Below are 11795 nucleotides of genomic sequence, written 5' to 3'. Positions count from 1 at the left end.
CATAATTATTACTCAAATATATACTTATTTAAATTATAATTTTTTTATAATTATATCTCAAATATATATTTATTTAAATTATACTTTCTCTACAATTAATGACATTATCTTCACAAACAAGAGAGACAAAGCTAAAAGCGGGGGAGACGATTTAGAAACAAATATATAGTTTTTTTAAAAAAATACAAACCGGCCTGGAACCCATAAAAATGGGTTCCGGTTCGAATTAGCTTGGAACCGGAACCGGAACCGAACCGGTTCATGACCGATTCCTACCGGTTTCGGGACCGGACGGGCCGGAACCGGCCCGAAACCGGACCGCCGGGACCGTTAAGCATGCCTATAGATTGTCTTTAGTCGTTGAAGTTATTATTATTTGTTTTTTCCCATTATTTTGAATAAAATAAAAGCGAAAGCGAAAAATAAACTATAAATATATCTCATGTTTATCAAAATTATTAATTATTCTAAAATTGTAATTAATTATTTTTTATATTTTAAATATAAAAATAATATTCACAACACATTGGCACATTGCCAAAAGCCAGTGAACAAAATGGGAAAAAAAAAATGTTATTATTATTTAATTGTGAAACCCCTTTGATTTAAAACCCTAGTTAAACCCTAGTCACGGGGAATCTGGGATTCAGTTCCTGAACCACAATTCGTGAATAACGCGGCTTTCAGTTGGAAGTGAATCCAGCGTCCAGAATTCAATCTATCGGAGGTGGTAAATTTTCTTATTTTTGGGGAAATAATTTCAATTGAACTTGTCTGTTGCATAACTTGTTTTCCCGTCTTCCCAAATCTCATTTTACTAGAGTTTGCTGTCAGTGATTCGAAGGATAAGGAAAATGGGGAAGCTTGGGAAAAAAGCTAGGAAATTTGCGAAAAAGAATCTTCAGTCCGTGCTGAAACAGAGGCGAAAAAACAAGGCTATATTCAAGAAGAAATCATCCAGTACTCAATCAATGTGTCCCTGTCTTTGTATTATCTGTATATGTATTTATGTGTTTTATGCAGCATAAATGGACCCTTATGCTTGTTGGGCTTTAGCTTTTTACTGTCATGTGTGTATTATTCCATCCAGTTTCTATTGTTAACATTATTTGGTTCCTACTCCTCTATGAAGTTTGAAAATGGTATTTAGTTTTTATTCTTTGCGTGTTTTTAGCAAAAGTTTATGTTGGTTTTTTGTTTCCTGCCTTTCTTTCTTTTGTTCACTCTGTTTTTTTTTTCGTTTTAAATTTAAAAACAAGGGTGGTGGTGGAAACTTCTGCGAAATGTGCTGAGACTTCTGAATTCATGAAAGAGAGATTATAGGAAACCATGAAATTCTGGGATTTGCAAAGTCTTTTTGTGTGTTATTGATAGGATGCTTTGAAATTGACCAAGAAAAGACAATTAATTGTTCAGTCTTCATATGTGTGTTACTTGTTCTGCAGAAGGTGCTCCGAATGACAAGGAAAAATTGGTTAGTCCGACGGAGCCTTCAAATGAAAGGTAATAAAGACGAGTTGGATGTTATTGTCTCATGTTGTAGCTTTTGATGTTCTGTTCTGTTAACAAAGTATTCATAGAATAATCTAAGGCTATAGTGCAAATGAGAGACTTCAATCAGATGATTTTGAAATTAAGGAATACTTTAAGTTTAGAGTTTCAGAATTACCGGTCTTCAAATTTTTAGCATTGAATAACACTCAGAGTGAGATAGTTCATGCATTATCGACTTCACAATCAATGCTCTATCACAATACTTTTTCCTGGTGCACAAATTTTTTTTATTTGGACCAGACCCAGTGGGTGTAGTGAATGGTAGGCCGTGGATCCTGCCAATACTTATGTCCTACCTTCCTCTGCTTGACCCACCATCAACAATAATATTTGTTCAATGTCTATATGGTCTTCCATATGCTCTTGGAAATGCCGTATGATCCTTTAGAGAATCATGCCACCATGATTTTCTACTAAACATATCTACATTTGTGTTCAGGGCCACTGAATCAAGAGTTACTGAACATATTTATCTTGATGCAATGTTCGCTGAAAATGACAATAATGACATCGCGAATGAATCAGACAGTGATGGTTATCTTTTCGAGGTTTCAGGCGTACTACACTTCATTTTGAATTACATGACTATGATCTACTTGCCTACCATTGATTTTGTACTCTTGTATTCAGGACTCGAGCTGTTCGCATGTTGAAGAAAATGGAACAGAGAAAATCCTTGGTGACTCTTCCCATAGATTTTAATTTTTTTTTTCTAACTCAAGACTTTCTACTTCCCAAATCAAAATATCTGCTTGTTTACCATGTAGTCTTGTGTGCAGAGGAGACAGCTACTAGTACCTATTCGGCTCGGAACCAAAATTTGTTTGCCGATTTGACCATTTTGAAGAAGAAGCTGGATAGATTGAAAAGGAAGGTGATTTTCTCTTTATGATTTGTTGATCCAAAATTACATTAGCAATTACAAGTCTTTCATATGGTGAAACTTGATGGTTGATGTTAATTGCTGGTATTATCATGTCCATGCTGGCATGCTAAGATATATGAAGTTTTAGACGAAGTTCGATAATTTATTCAAACTTAATGATACAAGCATCTATGTTTGCTCTCTATTGGTTTTTGACAACCTAGCGAAGCTACGAGATGATTACTCAGCGCATGGGAATTGGGGAAGACTAAACTACTACCGAAGGGAGATTTTAACTCTCTTTTCTTGAAAGGGAGGTTCTAACTCCCTTCTCTCGTGAGAAATACCTTTGAACTGTGGATTGGTTTAAATCCCCCTGTTGATGTCTGAACCCTATTCTTACTCTCAAAACTGCCATAATGACATTATGACAACCAAGTATTCGGAGATCGATAAGCCATTCATCTAAGAATAAATCAGGAGTGGTGAGTTGTGCTTGACTCATGTTTCAACCAAGCAACATGTGCTAGCCACCCTGACCAAGAGTGTATCCAAACAGACCTTCAATAAATTAACAGGAGAGTTGGGGTTGATAAATTACATTGCTCGAGTTTTGGGGGTAGTTTTGAAATCCTTTCATGATTTCCTCCATGATTGAAGGGATATACCAGCTAGTTTAGGAGATATATCTTTGACAGAATCAATCCATACATTTTTATTGGCATCAATAGATTTTGGTTTCTTATCAAAAGAGAGTCACGGCACGCCTAAAATAGATTCATATTTGTGGTTTGGAAGGTATTTTTGTTTAATATATATTTGTTTTGTACCATTAATATGGGAAGGTCGGCACTGTGCACATTCTGATGATGTGTATTACTTTTTTTGCTTTTACTATTTCTATGCACTGTTCATTACAATCATTCATTGTTGCTTTTCCTTTGATTTATTCATGCAGCATAGCATCATTTGACTTTACTATTTTTGTCGAAGATTTTCCATTGCCAATCTGTGTGCGAAAATTTTTCCTTGGTTCTAAACTGACCATCTACAGACATGCACACACTTTCTGTATGCTTCTTATGTGCATTTCAATATTACTTCACTCTATTTAAACTTTTATGTCTTGTTAAGACTGCGTATCCCATTCTTTTTTATTTTTCTCCTATTTCTTTTGGATGCCCACTCATTTCTTCTGTTTTGTTACTCAAATTCTCGATCTTTCAAAAATTTATAAACTATATGTGGTATTTAATTTGTTGAAGCACCTTTATTTGAGCATTTCAGGATCCTGAATTCAGTAAGTTCTTAAAAAACAACACCACCAGCAATGAAGCATTTCCAGATGGAGATCTGGTGAGATGTTTAACTGTCTTTTATAATTATTTATATTTAATTCTCCCCTCTTTTTTTTTTTTTTTTCTGTTGGATGATTTATTTAAATGTTCGTGTGCTGTTTAATTTGTGTTTTTTTACAATGATGCAAATGCCTTCTTAAATCAGACATGTTCTTTGCATATTCGTTCTTGCCAATATCCAGACTGCAAAATGTAGATTCACATTATTAGTTAGATTATTAGATAATTGCCTGGATATGCACGAGAAATTGTTTTTTAAGTTGCTTGATGATGACTAGTTTCGAACTTGTACTCAACTAGCCAACCAGGCAATATATAAGTTTTCTTCCTTACCTCCTATTGACAATTTTTATACTTTGTACTAATCTTTCTGTTCTTTTCTATAGTACTCAGATGAAGATGGAAGCGATCAAGGGGAATTGGGTGAAGGTGGACTGGCCACAGAGAAGGGGAAACTCTTGACAAATAGTATTGTCAATACATGGTTTCAAATGTCTAGAGAAGGCCGTAGCCAATCTGCATTCACCAGTCTGCTGAATGCTTATCGCACAGCGTGCCACTATGGAGCTGGATCAATTGGCCATAGGATTGACAACAGTGAAACCTTCTGCAACATTCTGGTTCTCACAATTTCTAATGCAGATGACATATTCCGAGGGCTGTTGCAGTTATCATCGTCAAATTGCATGAAAGAGACAATATTGGAACTGAAAAAAGCTTCGAAATGGGAAAGCTTGAAACCACTTATCAAGTCATATTTGAGAAGTACGTTGTTTCTGTTGGATCAGGTCACTGACAGAGATATTTTGGCTTTTGCTCTGACAAGGCTCAGAGCTTCTCTAATATATTTTGTTGCTTTCCCATCACTTGTACAAAGGCTCGTGAAGGTATTTTTATTTGAAACACCTACGAATGTGATTTTGTTTAATAATTATTTGTCATGCTTGATTACTTTTTGCATGCTTATGAATTTATATGATCGTTGTGCTTTTGTAATTTCCCTTTTTGGATGGGCCATAGACGTGCAGGTATTGGGGTTTTTATTGTTCAAGGAGAATCCCACTTGGTATAGATGCCATCTGTTAGCTTTTTTTTAGGAAAAGGTGCAAGTTAATTTGGTGATGTAATCAATGTATCTGGCAGATAGGATTTGGTTGTGATTCTATTGTAAAATTCAATCCTGCTTAATGAAGGCGCAGATTCGCCATAAGTTAATGGGCTCAGCCTAAATGTGAGTGTTGAACTATAATTTTTTTGGTGGAGATTGTTATAAGTTCCCGAGTCCCAGGGCACATTCTAGTTATGGATGTTAATGTGCTTATGGCTGAACATGGATGGATTTTACCTGGATATGTAGTTAGACAGCATGAACTTAAATGGGTCTGGAAATTTTTTAAATAATACTTTTGTATAGATATTCGCAGTTTCTTAATTGTTAGTCATCTGATTCTAGCAATTCTAATTCTTTTAAAACAGGTGATTGTGCAATTGTGGGCAACAAGTGGAGGATTTCTATCAACAGCTTCCTTTCTTATCATACGAGATGCTGCTGCCATGTTTAATCCCATTTATTTTACTACCTGCTTGTCAAAAACTATGGTAGCTTTTATTTCGCGGTCTAGAGTTACAGAAATTGCCGATATCAAACATATGCAGTTTTTAAGAGATTCCATAGTTGATTTGTGCTCCCTGGATGTGCACAAATCATCTGTTAGCGTTGCTGCTTCTATTAGTCAACTTGCAAAACTGATGCAATACGGGTTGCAAACCAAGACGAAGGTAGTCTGATATTAACTCTCCGTTTAGTATAAGGATTATGGATGTTCTTCCTTGTTCTGCAAAAATTCGACTTACACTTGATGATGCAGTTACCACTCTTGTTCCTTTTTGCTATTTATTTGTTTTTTAATTAAATTCTGTTGCATATTTGTAATTTTGTGTTCATTTTCTTGCAAGACAGGAAGCTCTGAAAAGGATTTGCAGTTGGGACTATGTTAATTGCATAGATCTGTGGGTTAGGTTCATATCAACCAACTTACGTGACTATGATCTCCAATCTTCATTCTTTATGACTGTTCAACTTATATATGCCCTGGCTCTCATGTTTCCTGGTCCGAGATATTTCCCTTTGAGACTTAAGTGCATTGAGTGGCTTAATTGTCTCTCCAGTTCCAGTGGTAATTTTATTCCACTTACTTCATTGGTGTTGGATATTTTGGAATACAAGGTTGTTGTCAAGGAAAATAGAAAAGCTCAAAATAACTTCAATATTGCATCGGTCCTGAAGGTGAGGGGTTCTACCTACTCCATCGCATCAAAAGGCTTTACTGATTCCTTTTCTAAATATTTAAAGTAGAATGCACTTCAGAACCTTCTTGACATTAATTACGAATTAACCCTCTACAGTTACCCAAGCACTACCTGAAATCAAAACATTTCCAAGAGGAATGTATACGCTCAGCCATTGAACAGTTCTCACTTCATTTTGCTCAATGGAGTTTGCATATTTCCTTCCCTGACCTAGCTTGTATTCCCCTGATCTGTATGCGTAAGTTTATCGAGACCATGACTTCTGAGAGTTTGCGTCGTTTGGTGAAGCAGTTGATTGATCAGGTACTTATTCTGGGTTGTGCCACCTATATCATCAGGTTATACGCATGTACCATTTAGTAATTACTTCTCAGAAAAAGTATGTATGTCCCATATAACCTACCAAAGAAACTGTGTAAAAGAATGCTCATAAGTATGAATGCTTGTTTTGGATCTGTAGGTGGAGCAGAATGTGAACTTTGTGCAACAAAAAAGAGATGAGGTGCCTTTCTCTCCGCACGATCACCAATCAGCAGACTCTTTCCTTCAGGTTTGTGCGTTATGAATTCGGCTATCAATACCACTTCGAGTGGATGGGCGTGATTGGAACTAACATCTTGTTAGAAATGTGCAGCTTGAAAAGTCCAGCCTCAACAATTCTTTTACCAATTACTACAAAAGTCTCCAGGAGAAGGCCGCTGAAAGGCGGAAAAGAAGATGGTGAGGTGAGTGAAGCTACTTCGAACTGTAATCTGTGTTCTTTGAGGATCTCAAATTGGTTCACTGGACATGATGCCATAATCCAGGAGTAGAGGCGGGTGCCAGTCCTTGTACTCGAGGAAGATACAAGTGTTGAATTGGATGTTAGAGATTCGCGGTAAACTATAATATAAACTTAATAATTATATATTTTTATTTTTCAGTCGGGCATGGAATTTCCGGACTCGATATTTACGAGGATGAAGTGCAATGATCTGAATTCGCGAAATTGGAATTAGAAAATATCCATCCAAAATTTTGATTATAATTTTCAGTTTTTATTTGGCTTATCATGAACGAGTTTCAATAGATGAACGACAATTAGTTTCATTTATTTATTTACTTGTTTAATGCTGATCTATAAATTGGTATGTATTCCGAGTTTTAAAGGCATACATGATACATGCCCTCAAGTTTCCCCTCGTAGTTGATTTAAATTGCTAACCTTTCAGTTGATTTTATGAATGGTTTTTTGGACGAGTAAGTCGCTTAGAGTTTGTTGAGCGAGTTTTATTTGACTAGTCTGATTTACGAACTATTGCATTGGTCTTGAGGTTAATTTAGTATGTATCCAAAAATAATGAGTATCATCATTAAAAAAAGGTTGAATTAGTGATAGCATCACAATAATGCATGATTGTTGATTAAGGCTACTGATAGAGTCAGAGTTCTTTTGGAAAAGAATTTTAAAAATATTTTTAGAGTTTAATAAATTGAAAAAGAAAAAAGAAGTTAAAGCATGTGTTTGAACAAAATTTATGTAAAATGTTTCCTAAAATATTTTTAAAAAATGTTCTTAAAAAATAGTTTTTAGAAAACAATTGAGATAATATTTAAAACAATGATGAAAAACAAACATACTATTTTTAATTGTAAAAATAAAAACATAATATTTTTTAATTGTAATAATATGTTTTTAAAAAATATAGAATAATAGAAACATAAATATTCTTTAAACAATTTTTAATACATTATATATTATTTTTTAAAAAAAACACTATTATAAAAACATTTTATAAATATTTGTTCACACGAAATCTAAACAACAAACTTGATCTATCGATCAATTAATTTACTTTTAAGGCGTATTAGATGGTTACATCTTATATAACTCGATCAAGGTTTGAGAAATTAATCAATTATTTTAAATCCACCAGAACAAAGTCAAAACAGCAATTCGTAAAACATCTGTATAAAACTCAGGTTTCTGCTCTTATTCAATTTGCCCATTGTCAAAGGTATTTGTTCATATAAAAGTCTAATATTTTGACTTGGGCATTAACACGAAGCAAAGACATAAAGGCCTAAAAACATCCATGACAGAAGATATATGTGTGTATTTTCAAACATGTTAGGAAAAACTGTACACTATCATATATGACAGAAGAAGCATATAGAAAAAAAACAGGGAAAACAGTAAGTAGAGAATTTATCAACATTGGATGGGAAAATAGGAAACTGAACTTTCATGCAAAATGTAAAAGTAAGCAAGAGAGAGATGGTTACAGAAGTTAGTCGTACATTGCAGTGGAGATTCTTCTTTTGGCTATTCAACATTTATATAAGAGCTTCATAGTAAAGAAGAACAAAACATTAAACTAAACTAAACAAGCAAATAATGTAAACCAAAATATCATAGGTCGGAACTAAGTTTAGAAGAGTTGGTTAAACTTTGCTATTATTTAGTTACTATACTTATGGAGTTCTTTCAAACTGTGAGAGATAATGCTTACTCTTCGATGATATAGTTGTTGTTGTCATCCCTTTGGACTCTGAGAAACTTGTAGCTGAGAAAATGAAAGAAGTGAAATTTTAGCAAGAATAAACTAAACAATGTGAAAATATAAACGAACTTACTAAACGAACAAATTTACTTACTAACAAAGTAGTTGAAATGTAAGTATAATATATCTCTCAGTCTTCTTTATGATGTTTGACGCTTTTGTGTGCTGTCATTTCTTTAGAGTCCAAGCTTCTTTTTCCGGTTGTTGGATTTGTGGCGGCGTGTTCCTCTTCTAGCTTTGACGTGCTTTCCTGGGATTCAATCATCGACATGTCTATCACCAAATCTTTACCAACTTGTATAGGAGAAGTTAGTTCTTTAGAGCTATGCGTTGATGATGACGAATCATGTTGTTGCAGACATTTTACAACTGTATTTCTTACAAAAGTTTTTCCTCTGGTTTCATTCTTAATTGTTCTAATTTGAAAAAGGAACTGTAAATCTTTAAGTTTCTCGTTGATAGTACGAGGGTTCAAATCTTGTTCCTGTGAAAGATGAGGGAAATGAAATTTAGAAGTTATGGAAATTTTTGTGCTACCAATAATTACTTTTCAGCTAATATACCTCATGTTTTGTTTCCATTACTTTTTCAGCTGATGCACCTAATAACATATCTGCTTCTTCATTTTCTACATAGGCAGATATATTTCCTGTTCCATCAAGTAAATCCACCTGGAAACGTAACCTGTGTATATATGTTAAATAGTAGTTTAACCTCATAAGGATTTATGAAGATATTTGAATATTATATTAATTCTAAGTTATTAACATAACTTACAGTGGTTTTGGGCTTGGGAAGTCATTACCACAATAAAGACATGTAAATTCACATCCATATATAGCTCCACAAGCTCTTGAACAATCTGGACAAGCTAAAAAGTATAGATGATGTTGTGGCTCTGAGATTTTAAGTGTGGCTTTTATCCAAAAAGATTTGACCTGCAAGTACAAATATAGTTATGTTAATATGTGTTATCGAGATTTAGATAAACATAAACAAAATTGTCAATGAGTATTACCGTTTCAGTCAAACTGAGGATTTGACTGATCTTTCGAATTTGGAACTTTGATGGCTGATCTATGTTTTGGTGTGATTTTTCATACAGCTTTTCGGACACAACGGTTTCTATATAATCTTTGTTGCCCTTTATCCTACATATATGTTTACATATTAGTTAATTCAAGTTCTATCATATTGGGATGTAGACAAAACGACAAACAAGAACGGTAATACATGCGTCACACAAAAGCGTTTTCAGAAAATGTAGATGAAATAAATCTAAGAGGATATGAAGATTAATTTTTCTACGAGCAAGTGTAATTGGACAACAAGTGCATAAAAAGAGTCATTGATAATAATGTTAATGTAGGTACTGAATTTTAAGCCATGCATATAAGATAATATTTGGTAGAGAACAAAGATTCGTCAAATATCTTTGAAATAACATTAGATAAAGGTTTTGAATTACCATAGTTTCAAGTGTTCGACATGTGGAATTGGTGGATCAAAAAGGACTATACTGTTTGGTGCTGTTCCAACGGATAACCCTATTTTGATACAATTTAATGAGTAAAATCTATTATAGTAAGTATAATATATTGGGGTAAATATTATTTTCTGTCATATGTGAAAACAATGAGAAATTATTTTACCATAAAAACTGTTGATCGAAAGTCGCATGCCCAGAATGACAGGTATTTTGTGTATATTTTCAGACAAGTAAGGTCCTTCATTTTGCAGAAATTCTTCCCATAATGTAAGCAATATAGGTCGGCGCCTGCATGTATGTTAAATATGAAAGTTTAAATACAGTAAAATTGTAAGAAACTTGTAGCAACATTAACTGATTATTTTTCTTAAGGTAAAATGTTTTACTCTTCATTCACAACAACGAAGTCCTGCAAATTTATTCTGGTCTTCTGCACGAAGCGTGGTGGGAATACATGTATTACAGCACAAAGTAAGTCTAAAACATCAAATTTATAAAAATTAAATTATCAAGATTTGTCGTAATAAAAATAAACAGAAACAAAAAAAAATATAAAGGAAAACTTAGCTGATCTGTTTGTTTGTGACATCTGCAAATTCAGAAAGCTGTCCAAAAGGTGTAACCTGGTATATGTCATTAATTGGGATCTGCTCTTGTTGGCCTGAAATCTTGATGTATGTACTTCTATTAAGCACCATTTGGTACTGTGAAGAAGCCAGAATCGGTGTGTTCCCAGAGATTTGTCTAATTTTTGCATTTCCTATGAAGTATGTTTTGTACAAGTCAAGTAACTTGTCCAATTGTTCAAGGTCTTGATCATAAATAATGCTCTGCATTCTTCCGTTCTGTTTTAGAAGAAAACAGATGTAAGATCAGTTGGTGTAATAACTGGTATAAGTAATTGAACAGATAGTATATAAATATTACCTCTTTATCGATAAGAACAAGCTTCTGAAGTCTACCCCATCTTGTATTTCGTATTGGAGTTTTCTCAATAACTAATACTTTAACGAACAAGTTGTGTAAATTCGGATTGAGGTGTCCAAGAACTGTGCATTTATCTTCTAGCGATCTTATCAGACAGAGAAGAAAGAAATAGTTCGTTACTTAAGAGATATTTGTGAACAAACTGTTGGGAATAAATAATAAGGTTGAACTATTGATTAAAATGAATGTTGACTGGGAAGGAATGTCATGTGGAATTTTGAAATGTAAAAATTATAACTTCTTATATTTTTTTCAACAGTAATGGGAAATGACAATTAAATGAATATAAGAATTGAGAATCCATCGAATGAAAAAATCATATCATAGGTTAAAAGTATCTATCTTAAAGAGAACCTGATGTCTGTAAGACATCATGGTACACAACGTTTTTTGTGTAATTAGTAGTCTGGAGCAACTGTGTTGATGGTCTAATAAGCACTTTTAGCTGATCTATGGTCTTTGTTCTTGACAACGCAACATAAAGTTGTCCATGTGAGAAAACAAGTTCTTTTAAATAGACACCAACAAAATCTAGAGTTTGACCTTGTGCTTTATTAATAGTCATTGCGAAGCATAGTCGTATTGGAAATTATTTTCGTTTGAATGGAATGGACGAGAAATTATCGTGAGGAGTTTTTAATGTGATACGGGGAATAAATATAGCTTTTTCAGCATGTATACCAACTGAT

The 11795-nt window shown here is 33.8% G+C and overlaps 1 protein-coding gene across 3 annotated transcripts; it reads left to right on the top strand.

Annotated features, from left to right (window-relative positions):
• Nucleotides 1-578: 578 nt before the first annotated feature.
• On the top strand, nucleotides 579-7114 carry LOC140871434 (protein REBELOTE). Of its 3 annotated transcripts, XM_073273941.1 has the most exons (14): nucleotides 580-727; nucleotides 835-960; nucleotides 1446-1503; nucleotides 1994-2102; nucleotides 2185-2233; nucleotides 2334-2428; nucleotides 3707-3775; nucleotides 4164-4664; nucleotides 5254-5556; nucleotides 5738-6064; nucleotides 6184-6390; nucleotides 6548-6637; nucleotides 6722-6812; nucleotides 6894-7114. In XM_073273941.1, the coding sequence occupies exons 2-13, from the start codon at nucleotides 855-857 to the stop codon at nucleotides 6809-6811; spliced, it is 2004 nt and encodes a 667-aa protein (XP_073130042.1). In that variant the 5' UTR covers nucleotides 580-727; nucleotides 835-854; the 3' UTR covers nucleotide 6812; nucleotides 6894-7114. The 3 variants fall into 3 exon arrangements, with proteins under 3 accessions (XP_073130040.1, XP_073130042.1, XP_073130041.1); XM_073273939.1 differs by having other exon boundaries at nucleotides 579-727; nucleotides 822-960; nucleotides 6722-7114; XM_073273940.1 differs by having other exon boundaries at nucleotides 589-730; nucleotides 822-960; nucleotides 6722-7114.
• The last annotated feature ends 4681 nt before the right edge of the window (nucleotides 7115-11795 follow it).

The sequence above is a fragment of the Henckelia pumila genome, unplaced genomic scaffold (genome assembly GCF_033568475.1).
Source record: "Henckelia pumila isolate YLH828 unplaced genomic scaffold, ASM3356847v2 CTG_461:::fragment_3, whole genome shotgun sequence".
Taxonomy (NCBI): Eukaryota; Viridiplantae; Streptophyta; class Magnoliopsida; order Lamiales; family Gesneriaceae; genus Henckelia; species Henckelia pumila.
The sequence above is the reverse complement of the archived record's forward strand: the minus strand, read 5'-3'. Positions and strand labels throughout refer to the sequence as shown.